Source organism: Leptonychotes weddellii, chromosome 14, assembly GCF_054177405.1.
Source record: "Leptonychotes weddellii isolate Sample4059 chromosome 14, ASM5417740v2, whole genome shotgun sequence".
Lineage (NCBI taxonomy): Eukaryota > Metazoa > Chordata > Mammalia > Carnivora > Phocidae > Leptonychotes > Leptonychotes weddellii.
The window spans coordinates 48,906,677-48,925,887 of record NC_138382.1 but is presented as its reverse complement, the minus strand read 5'-3'; the positions used below and the strand labels follow the sequence as shown (position 1 = coordinate 48,925,887).

The 19,211-nt window shown below is 38.7% G+C and overlaps 2 protein-coding genes across 7 annotated transcripts in view; one reads left to right on the top strand and one right to left on the bottom strand.

The window, feature by feature from the left end:
* GNE (glucosamine (UDP-N-acetyl)-2-epimerase/N-acetylmannosamine kinase) overlaps positions 1-19,211 on the top strand; it is a 326,114-nt gene that overhangs the window by 77,556 nt on the left and 229,347 nt on the right. The window lies entirely within an intron of this gene.
* The window catches only part of MELK (maternal embryonic leucine zipper kinase), an 88,773-nt gene that overhangs the window by 42,765 nt on the left and 26,797 nt on the right, over positions 1-19,211 (bottom strand). For 5 of the 6 annotated variants that reach the window (XM_081803172.1, XM_006729116.3, XM_081803170.1 and 2 more), the window contains 2 exons: positions 2,369-2,437; positions 819-917 (listed from right to left, as the gene is read on the bottom strand). The exons of the other annotated variant lie outside the window; for it this stretch is intronic. In XM_081803172.1, coding sequence (XP_081659298.1) covers positions 819-917; positions 2,369-2,437 — 168 coding nt within the window. The remainder of the gene's footprint in view (positions 1-818; positions 918-2,368; positions 2,438-19,211) is intronic. 6 annotated transcript variants of the gene reach the window in all.

The following is a 19,211-nucleotide window of genomic DNA, read 5'->3' as shown; positions in this document are numbered from 1 at the left end:
TTTTACAGACAAACAAATAGATTTGGCAAAGTTAAGCGACTTGCCTGTGATTTCCAGAGCACTGTTCACAATCCTGACTACATGTAAGAAATACCTGGAAGCTTTTAAAATTAACCACTAATTGTTCTGGGATCAGCACAGGCATTTTTTTTTTAAGGTCTCAATGATTCTCATGTGCAGCCCAAATTAAGAGCCACTGTCCTACTCTGAAAAACAAACTGAGGGTTCTAGAGGGGAGGGGGGTGGGAGGATGGGTTGGCCTGGTGGTGGGTATTGAGGAGGGCACGTTCTGCATGGAGCACTGGGTGTTGTGCACGAACAATGAATCATGGAACACTTCATCTAGAACTAATGATGTAATGTATGGGGATTAACATAAGAATAAAAAAAATAAAATAAAAAATAAAAAATAAAAGAGCCACTGTCCTAGAGATTAACAGGCAAATGTATAATTAATCAGGTTACAAGCCTCACAAACCCCAATCTGATAAAAAAGTCTACAAAATACATTTTCTTTTTTTTTTTTTAAAGATTTTATTTATTTATTTGACAGAGAAAGAGATAGCGAGAGAGGGAACACAAGCAGGGGGAGTAGGAGAGGGAGAAGCAGGCTTCCCGCTGAGCAGGAAGCCCGATGCGGGGCTCGATCCCAGGACCCTGGGATCATGACCTGAGCCGAAGGCAGACGCTTAACGACTGAGTCACCCAGGCGCCCCTACATTTTCTTTTATATTTAAACCATCACTGTAGGTCCTGAATCCACACAAAGATCAAACAAAGTTTTTGTGAAAAATTCTCCTGGACTTCATTTTACTTACAGATTTCTTGCTTTGCCACTCAACAGGACAGTTGTAATCGTGCATGATCCAGGGATGGCTCAATAGATTTTTCACAGAAATCCGTTTCTTTGGGTCCACCTAGTGGCCGTTGAGAAGTAGCTAGAGATTAACATTTCAAATAGGGAACACAGAACTCCTTTCCTCCTGAGAACTCAAAATTCATCAGAACAGATGTAAACTTCATCATCACAATAATGCTGTCAAAGACCTTAAAACAGCCTTGGAATAAATTCTTTAAAGAAGGCAATAAAGGTAAGAAAACTACAGGAACCAACACGCGCTTAGAAGATAAATGTTTAACAAACATGAACTTCATTGGTATGAACATTATTCATGAAGTTCAGTCAATCTATTGTATGATGTAATAGTCTTTGCTGGAAAACCTATTCACAGGAAATATTCACCAATTTAATATTCAAGTAGCCACAATGCAGGGCCTTCATAGTGAATATGCAATCTCTACCTCCGATGAGCTTACAATCACATAGAACAAGTTGAAAAGCACACCTTTCTTTTCCATTTGTAATTTTCAAATGTGAGGAGAGGAAAATTAATCAACAAAAATTAAGTTTTTTGGAGTTTAGAAGAAAGGATGAGGTGTTTTCAATCTCATTATGGAGATTTGGTGGTCTGGCCCTACTTAATCAAGGTGGGTGAGCCTGAGGTAAATTCTGAATAAAAATTGGAGATGGGTTAACAGATGGGAAAACTGGAAGATACTCTGAATACATAATAATGGAAAAAAAAATTGCACTAATAAGGTACTCATATTTTCAAAGTGTTTCCTATTTATCTCATTTTATCCTCATAACACTACATAGCAGTGAGGCCAGGTTCAGAATCCCCATTTGACAAATCAGAACCAGGTTAGGTGGCATGCCTACCGATTGGCAGGGTAGGTACCTAGATTTCAGCACTCCTACCTTTAGCCCTCAGAGGCCATTCCCCTAAATCAGTGGTTCTCAAAGTGTGGTACCAAGACCAGCAGCATCAGCAACATCCGGAAGCTTGTTAGAAAGGGAAATCCCCTAGTCCTGCCCCAGATCTATTGAATCGGGAACTCTCGGGGTGGCACCCAGCAATCTGTGTTTTAACAAGCCCATGTGGCAATCTTGATACATGCTACAGTTTGAGAACCATTGCATGAGGTCATGGGGTCCACTCGATTATCCATCAGCTCATTCAAGCATGTACTCCCTGTCTACTCTACACTTAACATGCAAGAGTGGGAGCAAGAAAGGGGAAGAGTGTAGAGCAAGAGCTGGTCAGAGAAAACACACGATACTCAAAAAAAAGGAAGGAAAACCACATCAGCAAAGACATATGGTAGAGGTATGAAAGAAAATGCATTTGCAACACAATTAAGACAGCATCTAGAGAAGGGTGGTAGATATAATGAATGGAATTTTGTTAAGGTAATAGAAAAACAGCACTGTCCTCCAAATGAAGCAGGACCACAGTCATCTTAGGGTTGGATCAAACAACTGCAGTAGACTTCTATTATTTAAAAAGTAAATAACAAAGTTTACCTGTAGCATTTGTTGAAGAAGCAGAATGCTACTGGAAGAGAGCCACTTAGGAACCTCATATTTCCCTCTCTACAAAAAACAAGAAACATTTAAGAGATTTAGGTTCAATCAGCCTTGGCATCAATTTCTAAGATGACAAAATGCTGGAGGTTTACTTCCAAGCTTGAAGACTTAACCCAAATATAAGATTTGGTAAACATTATTAACAACATAAGAAACATATTTTTTGCCCTAAAGAAGAAAATCCAACAAATTACATATCGTCACCTCTACATTATCCACATATCAGAGAAGGACTAGAGCACAGAGAATATGACTGGAATACATAAGTGTGGAGGGCTTTGGGATCTGTAATGTGAATAAATGACAGCCAGTACACACTGTAGTCAATTTTCATATTGCTAAAGCAAATTTTAGTTTATTATCTCAGAACAATTATCAGTTGACAAAATGAAGTAGCAGAAAACACATTTGGTGGCAGGACATAGGCTGTGGTTAAAAACAGGTTACATAGCATCCATAGGACAGAATTCACAATCACTGAGGGAGAACTGATGCAGGCCATTTTCTAAGTCAAGTACATGTTTTGGGAATGGAAGAGGTTCAGGAGACAAATGTTTACAATCTAGGATACTCAGAAATTATAGTTACCGAGTCATCAACCAAAGACAAAACCAGAGGCTTGTTAAACACTAATACGTAATAGCATACCTTTTTACGCAACCTACCACATACCCCTCTTTCACAATTCAGAGGAAATGATACAACCATTTCTCTTAACAAAGAACAAATTGTTTAATGGTGCTAGGATAACAGGTTAATTATTGAAAGTTCAATCAATTAAGATTGAACTTTAATTCAGTTTATACCAAAATTAATTTCATCCAGATTAAAGAGGGAATGGAAATACAAAACCATAGAGTACTTAAGTAAAGAAGAGGTGATTATTTTTAGAATTTTTCTAAACATGACAGCAAACCCAAAAACTATAAAGACTAGTTGACATTTCTATATAGCAAACAGCACTAACAAAGTTAACTAAAAACAGAGGAAAGAAAATTTTTCCACCTAAATGACTAAATATTAATAAACTTCATCACATAAAAAGCTCTTATAAATCACTAAAATTTCACAACCAGCCAACCTGTGCTGCCCACATTTTCCCCCATCTCTACTAATGGCCAGAAAACAGAGTCATCTTTAATTCCTCTCTCTCTCAGAACCTCACACCTGATCCATCAGCAAAATCTATTGGTTCTACGTTAAAAATCTATCCAGAACCACTTGTCACTATTTCCACCATGCCACTACCATCTCCCATCTGGCATATTGCAAGAGACTCCTACCTGATGTTCCAGATTCCACTACTGACCCTCCCCAACCCCCAGGCTAGTCTCCACTCACCACCACCCATGTTCTCTTGAAACATCGGTTCAGGTCATGCCACTTCACCACTCAAAACTCTCCAATGCTTCCCCAGATCACTCAGAATAATGTCCAAATACCTTATTCTGGTTCCAAGGCCCTGCATGCATGTTCCATATCCCCACAACCACCCAACTCCTTGCTACCTCTCAGACTCACCTCCTAACTCTTCCCCTCATTCACCAAACTACAGTCACATGTCAAACACAGTCCAACCTCAGGGCCTTTGCACTGTTTGTTTCTTCTGCCTTATAATGCTTTCCCCAAACACCAGCAGAGCTTTGACCTTAATCTTCAGGTCTCCACTATACACTAGTGGTATCAGTGAGGCCTCCCATGACTGCTTTTATAACATAGCATCCCCCACAATCATTCTTTACCTCCCTTTCATACCTTATCCCCACTCATCATATTACATATTTACTTATTTATTTTCTGCCTTACTACAATAAACATAAGCTCCTTAATCACAGGGATTTTGTCAGTACTGTTTTCCAAGAACAGTGTCTGGCCCTAGCATATAAAAGGTATTCAATTAATATTTGTGTAGTAAATAAAGGAATGGGATGAAAAGCAAACACACCAAAAGAAAATGAACAAAGAATATTCATGGATAATTTCCAAAACAAGAACTTTTAAATGGCCATAAACATAAAGTGTGTCCAACTAATCTAGTAATAAAAAAGTAATTCATTTAAACAAAAATACGATACCATCTGTTGTCTATCAAACTGACAAACTTAAAAACATTATCCAGTGTTAATAAGAGTTCAGGGACAAGAGTGCTTATATATACAACTAGAGAATATAAGCTTTCCTGGAGAATAATTTAGAAATACACATAAAAAACATTCAAAATCACGTATCTTTGATCCAGCAATTTCACTTCAGCAATTTATCCTAAGCAAATAATTTGGCATATAAAAATATATGAACAGTAACATTCATCACAGAATTCTTTGTGATAACTGTGGGAACGAAGGAACATAGTCTGCTGGCAAATTCCAGAGGGTCCCCAAAACTAATGATGGAAGACAAAAGGCACTGAATAAGGCTCCTGAGTCAGAAATAGAATATAGGTCCAGGGAGACAAGGATAAGCACACATGGACACATGCGTGCATGCATAAAACCTACAGCAGTTAAAGAAGGCTAGAAGGGTGGAGACAGGTAGATGGAGAAGCCATCGACTAGCCCAAGCATTGGGGTTCTCTGTTCTTATAAACTGTCTAGGACATCATTCTCACAGAAATCAGCCCAGTTCCAAGGCGAGGAGAGAAACAAACACATATGGATTGCTCAGAGTCCTAGGACTACATGGCAGTTTGGATTTTGATTATGTTAAAGAAATAAGCAGAGTTCCAAAGAAGTGTTATCAAGCAATAAATTTAAAAAGAAAAGGTGTCAATGTCAAAACAACTCAATCTCTGACTCAGCCTCTCTGATGAGAGCAGAGAGGCTGGCCTACACAGTGTTTCCCAGAAAGGGCAACAGCTTTCTTTCACTTACAAATAACATTTAATATTATTAAATTTTTCAATCTCCTTTATCCAGAGCACTCAATATCATCCAGAGAGCCCGCTCTTATTTACACCTTGCCAGTGCACCTTAATACTAGCCAGTGCTGGAAAGTGAATTACAGTGAGAAAGCCTTTAATTCACTTCTCCTTGCTCTGTGCAGGCCTATCCCTAGAAAGGGGGCATTTTTAGATGCTTCAACCAACTCTCTGGGCCTGAGCAGTAAGTCACAGTTGCTGTTTGACTGGTCCTGACCTAGTTGGCCCCACCCTCCTATCTGAGCTTCTCCTTACTCCTGAGATCAAGGCCTCTCATCATTCAAATCCTGGGTCTCTTAACTTCTTCTCTTTCTTAGCAACCTGACCATTTGCCTGCTCTCTCAAACAGTTTGGCTTGCTTTTGCCAGAGTCCCAGAGAAAGCAGAGACCGGCCTGGGGTAAGGACTCTCCTACCTGCTTACACTGATCAAATGGTTATGACCTACCTGAATCTGCAATCACAACCTGTACCTACAGTGTCCTCTGTCATGTTTCATTCACTGGTCAGAATCCCTACGAACTCTGGGAGTCTCCCCTCATGCTGATAGTGGAGCCTTTTGCTGCTTACTCTTTGGACACCATCTGCACTGGGTGCAGTCCCAAATGCATGTCCACCCAGAACGTGTGAATGCATTCTTATTTGGAAATAGAGTCTTTTGCAGATGTAATCAAGTTAAGATGAGGTCATACTGAGTAGGGGTGGGCCCTAAATTCAATATGACTGGTGTCCTTTAAAAGGAGGGAAATTGGGACACAGGGACACAAACACAGGGAAGTAAGCCATGTGAAGACAGAGGCAGAGACTGGAGTGATGCAACTACAATTCAACGCTTTCCAAGGATTGCCAGCAAACACCAGAAACTAGAAAGAGGCAAAGAAGGATTCTCCCCCAGAGCCTTCAGAGAGAACATGGCCCGACCGACACCTGACTTGGACTTCTAGCCTCCAGAAATGTGAGAGAATGAATTTTTGTTGTTTAAGGCACTGCCTTATAGTACACTTTGTTACAACCACCCTAGGAAACTAATACACCATCTATAAGGGTTTAACTCCTCACATACCTCTCTCCCACCAGCACCTGCCCACCCCAAGGATAAGTCTAGGTTCTAGCCCTTTCTGGTCTCTCCCACCAGCACCTGCCCACCCCAAGGATAAGTCTAGGTTCTAGCCCTTTCTGGTCTGCTGCAACACAGACAATAGGCCCATCACCAGATCTATCAAAATAAAAGAAATGTTATGCCTTCAAATTCAGAAAGTACCATCCAAGACAAAAGTACTCTTAACTAAAAGAAGCAGTATTCTACAGAAACCAGATGTAAAAAGAAATAATCAGGACAAAGTACTGAATAAGAAAAGCTCCACCAGACGTTCCTCTTTGCCTCATTTTATCACCCCTTTTATCATCCCATCTTGAATTCATGATGTATCTTCTAATAGATCCCCCTACCGGGCTAGCCTAAGTTCCCCCATTAAGTTAGCACCACCGAAGCTATCCTAGCCAGAAAGAGGCAAAAATGGGTCAATGAGAAGCATGGTCCTTGCACACTGGAAAGAGTGATGGACTGGAGTCAACATTACGTGTGAATCCCAGCCTGCTTCTTAGTAGCTCCATGAACTTGTACAAGTTACTTAATGACTCTGGACCTGTTTCCTAAGACAGCAGTCTCTGGAGACAAATTTCCTAGATTCAAATCCAGAATCTACCACTTCCTAGTCATGTGGATGAGCTATTGAATCACACTGTGCCTCAGTTTCCTCATCTGTACAAAGAAGCAAAATAATAGTACCTACTATGCTAGGATTCAGTGATTTAATACATATAAAGCACTGAGCACAGTGCCAGGCACAAAGTAAGAACTCCACATGTTAGTTCTATTACTGCTGCCTCTATGACTAATGCTACTATTACTATTACTATTGTTGCTATCTGTAAAACAAGTAATTCCACCGAGAGAATTCTAAAAGGAATAAAACAGAGTACGTGAAAGCACTCAATACAATGCCCTGCACGTAAGAGACAACAAATGTTTGTTGAATCTGAAAGAAAGAGGTGGGAGAGAGGGATGCCCAAAATAGTAACAGACCAGAGATGGGTATGTTAGCCAAAACCATGCATGCCAGAATGCTAAATGCTCAGTACTGTAAGAAAAGCTAGAGTCATTCTGAGGAATGCCACATGTCCTCCCAATGGAGCTATGCCCCCATTGCAGCTGCCTCAGGACTGCCTGGTAAGGAACATACCATCTAGTCAAGCCCTGCTCCCATTACATCCTAAAGTGTACCCACCCACTTTCCCTGTTTGGACAGAACAGCCCTGTAGAGTACCATCTACAGTAAGTCAGGAGGCCTGTGACCCATCACCAAGGCCCGACATCCTCAGCTTCACTCTCTGCACTGAGATACTGACAGTAATAGAATTCAGAGCTGAGTTCTACTGCCAGGCTTAACCCAACCTCTTACTTGTACATAATACTTTAAAATACACAAAACACTTGCACAAATATTTTATCCTGTGCCGTAAGCAAGGATTATTAACCACATTACAGAGACGAGGAAACTAAGTCTCAGCCAGGGAAATCAAGCACTTGTTCAATATTATAAGGCACTAGTTCTCAGCTGGGAGTGATTTTGTTTCCCAGTACACATCTAGCAGTGTCTGGAGACCTTTTTATGTGTGCAACAAAGGATTTATTATATGTATATATTATGAAATGATTACCACAGTAAGTTTAGTGCGTATCCATCACTACACATATTTACAAGTTTTGTTCGCTTAGTGTTTTTCTTGTGATGAAAACTTTTAAGATCTACTCTCTTAGCAACTGGAGACATTTTTTATTGTCATGACTTGGGAGCTACTACTGGCAACTAGTGTAACAGGGCAGGAATGCTGCTAAACATCCTACAATGCATAGGACAGCTCCCATAACATAGAATTATCCAGTCCAAAATGTCATAGTGCCAAAGTTGAAAAACATTGTTACAGAGCAAAAAAGAGGTGGACATGGGACTAGAAGAGATATACGGTACTTTTTCTGTTGAACTGTGCTGGAAAGTCTAAGAAAGCCTAGAGGTAAATGGGGAGAAAGGCTCCTTATTTCAATATTGGAAGTATACCCAAAGATCTAATGGAAAAGACCTTGAAACAAGCAATTCTGTTGGGGAAGAGCATCTCCATAAAAGGCCCTCTGTCAACCAGGGCTGTGCAACTTAACCCTGGTTTCTGCTCAGTCTTTAGAGAATTCTTGTTTATTTAAGGGACGATTACCTTGCAAATGAGAGCGAGAAATGGGTAATAGAGAGAGAAACCAAGCAGGAGGGGGGAAAAAAAACCCTGTGGGCTAAGCAAGACAATCCTGGGAGTTCTAGAGAGCTTGAAAGCTAAGAAAGGCAGGCGATCTCTCCAACAGATAATTACAGTATATAGTCAACTCAGTAATTGTAAAATATAATCTCATAAAAAGATAATGTGCCAATTTTCTTTAAAATTATAAATTACACTTGTTAGAAAGCAATTTTACTTGCAAGCTATTCAACTTTCATTTACTAAAATTATTTATACTTCCTTAATATTTGTGTACCCAGAACCGGAGTACAGTCATGCTTGTCTTTAAATGCAGTGATGGTAAATGAATATAGGTGACATTAATAAGATTAATACCCAATCTGTTGGTAATCATGCTAGAAACTGTGATTGAGCATTTTGGTTAAAATAGTCAACAAATGCAAAAGATAAACACAGTCTGCCTCTTAAACAAGAGTTACATACTGTGTGTCAAATATTGCTGGGTTTTTCAATCAGACCAAGAAGAACTGAAGGAAGTGTTATTCCCAAGTGAGGAATTTTAGAACATTCTAGGCAAAGATACATACTGCATGCAAGTGATACGACACCTTAATTAGATTCAACCAGCAGACTGTATTACACTGCGCCTCGGAACAATAGTTCTGAGCCAAGATTACAATAAATTTCAAAATCTATAATGTGTGAAATTAAATTCCACAATAATGCATAAAAGTCCTAATTTGAATCAATTTTCAACTTGCAAATACATGAAAAACTAAAAAATGAAATTCAGAGTAGGAGAAACAAAGAATCTACAGTATTGGTAAATAATATTAATTAGGAAGGTTAAATCTCTACTGAACAAGAATTAGATATTTTCTACCATATTCATTCCACTGCATAAATATCTGATTTACCAAAAATATCGAAATACCCCACAAAGGATACAAACAAATAAATGTAGAGAACACTGAAGATTGTATGTTGGTACATTCACCTTGTATTGGAGAAATAATATATTAATAATCAAGGGCATTGATTCCATGGCTGCCATATGAATATGAACTTGAAGTAACAGCAAGTGAAGGCAAATAGGCAGTATGGAAACCTAGGTCCAGACAGGTTAAAAAAAAGAAAAAGCAAAGCTTAAAGTTAAGCCAGTAAATGAGGAACACCAAGGATCTAATGTAGTTCAATTTCCGTAAGGCATTAACAGTCACTCAGTTTATCTTTGTGGATAAGACCACAAAACCTTGGTTAAGTGTACCTGATAGAGACCAAAACCCAATTCTCAAAACACCTATTCTATTCAGTTTTTTAATTGACAACTTGGATTAGAGATATTTAAGAAACATGCAAAGTGGCACAATGCTGGGAGAGACAGCTGATATTTCATGGGAGCAGAATCAAGATTCAAAATTTCAACAGAAATGCTAGGCTGAAACAAACAAAGGAACCCAAATGTGAACAAAGAGAAGTCAGACAACTTACAGCTACTCAGAGCTGGAATGGACCTTGAAATGACTGATGACTGCAAGGCCCTAACACTACTGAAGAAAATGAGGACCCACCTAAGTTGCTCTGCCAGGAGTGACACCTAAAGTGAGTAAAAAAGCTGATGCACAATAATATGAATTAGGAGAATTAACTTGTAGTCTTGATAAATTTGACAAGTTGAGGTGTCTGAAAATATTCCCAAGTGAATGGACACGAAAAGAAGTTTGGGGTAGGGGTCACTTTCCCACCGAGGAGTCTATGATTCTCTTGAGACTAGTAACTACAAAGTTGAGAAACAGTATTTCAGGATGGTTATGAGAACTAGCTCTGAGCTTGACAAGCTGAGTTCAAATCTCTCTGCCACTTACTAGCCAAAAGACTCTGAGTAAGTTATTTAAGGTGTCTGCCCCTTAGATTCCTCATCTATAAGAGGGGTACCATAATAGTAACTACGCCACTTAGAATCTGACAAGAGAAGCTCATGAATGTTAAGTACTACTTTTGTAACAACAGAATAAGAATATCTGTGCCAGCAAACATTTTATTTTTTCTGAGACTCCACATGAAAGGGTCATGAAAATACAAAGCATACACATTTCAGAATGTTCTATCTCCTTGGAAGGAAAAAAAAAAAAGAGGAGTAGGGGGAAAAAAAGCACAAAAAATCAACAAGGGGCGCCTGGCTGGCTCAGTCAGTGAAGCGTGTGACTCTTGATCTCAGGGTTATGAGTTCGAGCTCCACGATGGGTATAAAGATAACCTAAAAAACCTAAAAAAAAAAAATCAACAACAAAAAGATTGATGCAGACGCTCTAGACAGAAGAGACTTCAGCATACATACATACATACATACAACTCCACTGTTACCAACAGACTCAGACTTCACTGGAGAAGTCATCCCCCCACTTCCCACAGCAGTTTTAGGGGTTTAAAACTCACAAAGAACTTCATCATTCCACTTTTTAAAAACTTAATACTAGCAAACCAAATTCAACGGCCTACTAAAAGAATTATACACCATCACCAAGTCAGATTTGTTCCTGAATGCAAGAAAAGTTCAACATACACAAATGAATACATGTGATATACCACATTAACAGAATGAAAGAGGAAAAAACACATGACCATGTCAGCTGATGCAGAAAAGGCATTTGACAGAAATCAAAACCCTTTCATGATAAAAACACTCAATAAACTAGAAATAAGAGGAAACTACCTCAATATAATAAAACCCGTAAATGAAAAATCCATAGCTAACGCCACACTCAATGGGGAAAGGCTGAAAGCTTTTCCTGCAAGATCAGGAACAAGACAAGAATGGCCACTCTCACCACTTCCATTCAACATAGTACTGGAAGTCCTAGCTAGAACAATTAGGCAAGAAGTAAAAATTTTACATGATTCAAAATTTAAAAGAGCATAGAATGAAAAGTCTTCCCTTCCATTCCTCTCTCCCAATTTCTCTCCCCAAAAGGAACAGCAACTACTACCTGTGTCCCTTTCTATGTGTGAGTAAGTAATACAAATATGCCTCCCTTTCTTTCATTTTTACAAAAATAACAGAACGCTACACATACTGTTCTAACCTTGCTTTTTCCCCCAACAATCTATCTTGGATATCATTCATATCAGTATTTAAAGAACTTCCTCGTTTATTTGTACAGCTGTAGAATATTCTATTACAAAGATGTACTATAATTTAATACTAGTGTTTTTCAAAAGAAAAAGAAAGCACTAATAACACTCACAAACACACAAAGAATTAAGAAATAAAAACATGGGGGTGCCTGGGTGGCTCAGTCGTTAAGCGTCTGCCTTTGGCTCAGGTCATGATCCCGGGGTCCTGGGATCAAGCCCCGCATCAGGCTCCCTGCTCAGCGGGAAACCTGCTTCTCCCATTCTTTTTTTTTTAAAGATTTTATTTATTTATTTGAGAGAGAGAGAATGAGAGAGCACATGAGAGGGGGGAGGGTCAGAGGGAGAAGCAGGCTCCCCGCTGAGCAGGGAGCCCGATGCGGGACTCGATCCCAGGACTCCAGGATCATGACCTGAGCCGAAGGCAGTCGCTTAACCAACTGAGCCACCCAGGCGCCCCCTGCTTCTCCCATTCCAACTCCCCCTGCTTGTATTCCTTCTCTCGCTGTGTCTCTCTCTGTCAAATAAATAAATAAAATCTTAAAAAAAAAAAAAAAGAAATAACATGGACAAGCAGTAAACAAGTGTGTTTCTAGGCTATGAAAATAAAGACCCTCTGAAAGGGCTAGAATTTCATACAACTGAAAGAACACCCAAGGCCAGGTCAGCAATCCTGGCTCATTCATTTTCCATTATTAATACCACAGATATGTTACCAAATCATCCCTTTTTAAAATGTAATAGACTTTATTCCATCAAATTATGGACCCATTAGCTTTCCAAACATTCCATTTAAACAGTACACCAGGGAAAAAAGTCATAACAGAATAGCCAGAAAAATTCTAGAGGAAAAACAGAATAATAAGAAAAGACTAATTCTACCAGACATAAAATAAATGGTATAATAAAGATACAGCAACTAAGGGCGCCTGGGTGGCTCAGATGGTTAAGTGTCTGCCTTCAGCTCAGGTCATGATCTCAGGGTCCTGGGATCGAGTTCCGCATTGGGCTCCCTGCTCCTTGGGAGCCTGCTTCTGCCTCTGCCTCTCTCTCTCTCTCTCTGTCTCTCATGAATAAATAAATAAAATCTCTGTCTCTCATGAATAAGTAAATAAAAGATACAGCAACTAAAACAATTATGTATCAGACAAGAATAGACAAAAGGATAAGTACAATAAAATAAAAAGCCCAGAAAAAGAAATATGTAAATGTAGAAATTTAATATATAATAAAACCATCCTTTCAAATCAATGGGAAAATGAAGGATTATTGAATAAGCAGTCCTGGGACAACCAATTACTTATTTAAGAATAAATAAGCAATTATTTATTTAAAAATAAAAGATCCCTAGAAATTATCACAGATCAGAGAGAGCTAAGAAGATATGACAACTAAATATAATATGGTATCCTGAGAGAATCCTAGAATAGAAAAGGACATTAGAGAAAAACTAATGAAACAGGAATAAAGTACAGAATTTAGTTAATATTAATGTACCAATGACGGTTCTTTAGTTGTAACAAACTACCATAGTAATGTGAGATGTTAATAATAGGAAAAACTGGGTGAGGGATATATGGGAATACTGTACTATCTTTGCAACTTTCCTGTAAATCTAAAACTATTTTAAAATAAAAATTGTACTGGGGTGCCTGGGTGCCTCAGTTGGTTAAGCAACTGCCTTTGGCTCATGTCATGATCCCAGGGTCCTGGGATTGAGCCCCACAATGGGCTCCATGCTCAGCAGGAGGTCTGCTTCTCCCTCTCCCTCTGCCTGCAGCTCCCCCTGCTTGTGCTCTGTCAAATAAATAAAAATTTAAAAAATCTTTAAAAATAAATAAATAAATAAAAATAAAAATTATACTGAAAAAGAAAAAAGCTGGGTCTCTATTACTTCTTACACCAATATTAATTTCTAGTAGATCAAAAAATTAGTATTTAAAAAATTTAAAAGTATTGGGGTGCCTGGCTGGCTCAGTTGGTGGAATGTACAACTCCTCACACTCAGGGTTTTGAGTTCGAGCCCCATGTTGGGTGTAGATTACTTAACAATAAAATCTTAAAAAAAAAGTTAACAATACTAGAAAAAAGCATGAAGGAAAAAAACTGAAAAATATAGGGATACCTGGGTATCTCAGGCAGTTAAGCGGCTTCCTTTAGCTCAGGTCATGATCCCAGGGTCCTGCCTCTCCTTCTACCCCTCCCCACTGCTTGTGCTCTCTCTCTCTGTCTTTCTGACAAACAGATAAATAAAATCTTAAAAAAAAAAAAAAAACCCTGAAATATACAGATTTTAACACACAGGACAAAACGTTAATTTCCTTGGGATGCTCTATGACATGGTGGTTAGGAATACAGCCTCTGGATGCAGACACCCTGAGTTCAAATCCCAACTGAGTCAATAATTGTTGAATAACTTCAGGCAAATTATTTTCCCTCTCTCTGCTTCATTTTTCTCATCTTTAAAAAGGGTATGATTACAGCACCTACCTCAACGGACTATTGTGTGGATTAAATTGAGCTAATCCATGTAGAATGCATAGAGCAACACTTGGCACATAGTAAATACTCAATAAATGATAGTAATTATTATTCCTTATTGTAGAAGCATTCTTATAATTTAATAAGAAAAAGATTTTTGGGGGGGCGCCTGGGTGGCTCAGTCGTTAAGCGTCTGCCTTCAGCTCAGGCCATGATCCCAGGGTCCTGGGATCGAGCCCTGCATCGGGCTCCCTGCTCAGCGGGAAGCCTGCTTCTCCCTCTCCCACTCCCCCTGCTTGTGTTCTCTCTCTCTCTCGCTGTCTCTCTCTGTGTCAAATAAATAAATAAAATCTTTAAAAAAGAAAAAAAAGAAAAAGTTTTTTTTTAATGAGCAAATGCCATGAACAGGCAGTATGCAGAAGAAGAAATAAACTTTATATATATATAGGCATATATATATATACATACACACACATTTAAAGTAAGTTCAAACTCAAATTATTAAAGACACATGAAGAACACATCAGATGCCATAAATTTTTAAAAAATCAGATCCCATTTTCATTTTTTTTTAAGATTTTATTTATTTATTTAATTGACAGAGAGAGAGAGAGACACACACACAGCGAGAGAGGGAACACAAGTAGGGGGAGTGGGAGAGAGAGAAGTAGGCTTCTGGCTGAGCAGGGAGCCCGATGCGCAGGACCCTGGGATCATGACCTGAGCCGAAGGCAGTCGCTTAACCAACTGAGCCACCCAGGTGCCCCTCAGATCCCATTTTCAGATGCCATTTTTACCCATTCAATTGACCAAGATCCAAAATTTTTGTAAATAACAATGTAAAAGACAGTGTGGTGAAACAGCCATTCTCATACACTGCTGCTGGGAGTATAATGTGGAAAAAAATGCTGGAGCACAATTTGACAATATCTGTTAATTTTTCAAATGTTACACCCTAGGATCCAGCAATTCTACTACTTGGTACATACGTCCAAGAAGATATGCACAGGGATGCTCACTGAGCATCACTTAAATATTAGTGAAAAAATTAGAAGATAACCTAAAATATTCAATAAGAAAATGGCTATATAAACTATTTGTAAAAATGAGCTAATGTTATATGTACAATGGCACATACTGTTGAGTAAGAAAGACAGATACAGAATTATATTAGTATGATACCATTTATGTTAAGAAAAAATACAAAATACTACAAATACAAATAAAAGTTCCAAAAGAACCAAAGTGATAATAGTAATTACCTATGTGAGAGGTCAAGAGAACTCCAGTTATCTGTAGTGTTTTAATTCTTTATACAGAGAATATTTTTATGCACTACTTATGTAATTGTGTAATTAAAAATTAATTTTTAAAAATGATGTACACAAACTTGGAATACAAGAAATTTCACAATAAATACTATGCAGCCATTTAAAAAAACAATGAAAATCTATACATGTTGCTATGTACCGATATGAAACAATAGTCAAAGTAAAGCATTAAATTTAAAAAGGAGGGGCGCCTGGGTGGCTCAGCCGGTTAAGTGTCTGCCTTCGGCTCAGGTCATGATCCCAGGGTCCTGGGATCGAGTCCCACATCAGGCTCCCTGCTCAGTGGGAGCATGTTTCTACCTCTCCTCCTGGATCCTGCTCTCTCTCTCTCGCTATCTCTGTCGTTCTCTCTCTCTCTCTCTCAAATAAATAAATAAAAGCTTTAAAAATTAATTAATTAATTAATTAATTTTAAAAGGAGGAGGGGGCTGCGCCTGGGTGGCTCAGTCATCTGGGCGTCAGACTCTTGGTTTCAGCTCAAGTCATGATCTCAGGATTGTGAGATTGAGCCCTGCATCAGGCTCCGTGCTCAGTGCAGAGTCTGCTTGAGATTCTCCCTCTCCCTCTGCCCACCCGTGCTCGCTCGCTCTCTAAAATAAATAATAAATAAAATATTTAAAAATAAATAAAATAAAAAGGAGGAAAGGAGAAGGGGGTGAAGTCCATTCACTGTGTGGATTATACAGTCCCAAAGGATATATACAGATACATAAAGGTTTGTATAAGTACAGGTAATTCCTACAAATGTATAAAAGAAATTTCTAAATAGTTTCTTTGGAAGAAAACAGAGGGTTAGGTGAGCAGGAAGTTTTTTTGTTTGGGGGCTTTCTTTTTTTTATATACTCCTTAGGAACGTTTTAGCTTTTTACCATACATTCTCTGTTTTTCATTATAAAAACAATTAACTGAATGTCAGTTTCTTGATGAACTACAAGCCTGGGTATTTTAGACCAATATTCTAGAAAGGGAGAAGGCAGGCTCTGGGGAGGATCATTCTACTACAGATCACGAACACTAAGCCAGGAGTTAGCAAACTTTTTCTGAAAAGGAACAGATAGTAAATATTTTTGGTTTTGTGGGCCATACAATCTCTGTCACAACTACTTAACTCCACCAACTGTTGTGCAAAAGCAGCCGCAGACGACACATAAACAAACAGGTATGGCTATGTTCCAATAAAATTTTATTTAAACAACAGGTGGTAGGCCAGATTTGGTTGGTAGGCCACAGTTTGCCAACCTCTATATCACCTGGCCAAGAAGACTGACTGAAGTTTTAACCTCAGCACAGATTCCTAGCTATTCACACATCTGTAAGAACTGTGCATCATGCTACTAACTCATGAGTCAGAGTTGGTAGAACAATTTCCTGACCGATCAACTACTATTTCCAATAGGATAAGACAACAATATATCCCATCCTCAACCCCTGGTCCACCCACCCCTTCTGTTTAACTTGTCCCTACTGCCTCGGTATTACTTGGGAGAGATGAACACACGTCCTCCTGCCAAGTAGTCTTCCTACATGTGGATTACATTTTAACATTGCAAATCAAAGATTACAGCCTGTCTAATCATCACTATAAGAAAGAGATATAATTATTCTTTTTTTTTTTTATTTTTTTTTTAAAAGATTTTATTTATTCATTTGAGACACAGAGATACAGAGAGAGAGAGAGAAAGCATGAGCAGGGAGAGAGGCAGAGGCAGAGGGAGAAGCAGGCTCCTCGCTGAGCCAGGAGCCCGATGTGGGGCTCGATCCCAGGACCCTGGGATCATGACCTGAGCTGAAGGCAGACGCTTAACTATCTGAGCCACCCAGGCGCCCCTGAGATATAATTATTCTAAAATCAAAGTTTATAGTTGGTAAATGCATACAGTACCTCATTTTGTTTTACCAGGTGGATATCCACGGGGTATATGGAAGTTAGACTCTTCAAAGTCAGACATCTTTACTGAGCCTTTGCATGGCCAAGGTGAATATTCAAAACTTTTCCTGGATACAGTTATTATAGTGATCTTTTACAGCATAATGTCTTACTAAGATTCCCATATACTCATCATCAAGAAGTCAAGTATCTCAGAAGTCTCCGTGTTCACAAAAGAATGTCAATCCTAGCTCCAATTATACTGACAGTCATTTTGACCCTAGCATAGCCATAACTTCAGGAAATTTCCACTCACGTGTGTGTGAAAAAATTGGAAAGGGAATAGCATAAAGAGATACAATAGAAAATTCCTTATATACGTATAATCTGAAAAAAATACATAAAAATCTGATATTATACTTTGACACTGGTAAATAATCTTATACTAATAACTTTGAGAAATTGGACAAAATGGGCACAATCTTTGTGTCCAAAACTGAACTCCTGAAACTCATTTGGGATGATCAGGAGTTCAGTTTAACGAAACAGCAAAAGGAAGAATACCCTTCAATTAACTTTATGTGGCTAGTAAAATCCTGAAGCCAAAAACAAACAAACAAATAAAACAGTTTAAGAAAAGAAAGTACATATTAATCTCTGAACAAATTTTAAGTCCTGGACAAAATACTGGCAAACCAAATTTAGACACGTGTGTGAATAATAATAGCAAACATTTATTGAGCACTACTCTAAATGCTGTGCAAGGCTTAACTCACTGAATCATAACAACTCTATATTGTAAAAACTATCATTCCATCCATTTTACAGAGGAAGAAACTAAGACTCAGAAAGGCTCAGTAATTTGCCATATTCTGTCCACAGACAGAAAGCAGAGATCCTGGGATTTTAAAAATACCAATGAGATTCTGATTTAATTGCTCTGAGGGCTGTACCCAATATATTTTAAAGCACCCCAAATGATGCTAATATGCAGAGAAATTACATGGACATAGCCAAGGCAGATGTTTTAGTCAAGATTTAAATATGAAACAAGAAGCAGAGGTGAGAAAACATGATTTGTAAGATCCTTTCCAACAGCGAATTTCTATGATTATGTGTCCCCACATTGTCTTTCTAGAATTTTAAATGGTATAAGATTCCGTGCTATACCACCTAACAGATCTAATTCTAGTTCATCTTAGGAGAAATTTGTCTGTCAGTTTATTTCTCTGGCATGGAATTCCAAAAAAAAGAGTGGGGTAAAATATACTAGTAGCTTACAATACTAAAATTACTCTCAGAACGAGAAACATAGCTCTACTACTTTACAGAAAAGAGTAGCAAAAAGAGTGAATTATTGAAGAGCCCAAACTAATTCTTTTTTTAAAAAGCATAGCTAGAAAATTGTTGCTGAGCTGCCCAAGACCAGCCTCCATCCCACTGCACTTGAGTTTTAAGCAAAGCTGAAGCTATAAAGCGATCCTAACGCTACTCTGTCCTGTACGACAGAGTAGGGTGCGGCTCTATGTAGTCAGAAACTGCGGTCCCAGTGAGCAAGCAGAGCGAAAGCAAACACTGCTACCCTGCAAAGCTTAGGGAAAGCTTCCTGAGAAGGGAGAGGAGGAAATACAGGCTGTTGGCTACCTGCGCAGCCAGTCCCAGGAAGCCGGCTGCCAGCCCACCGTCCCATCTATCTCTGCTTCCCAAGGAGAAGCACGGGCCCACACAGTTCCCCAAAGCAGTGTGAACAGCTACTGTGAACCGAC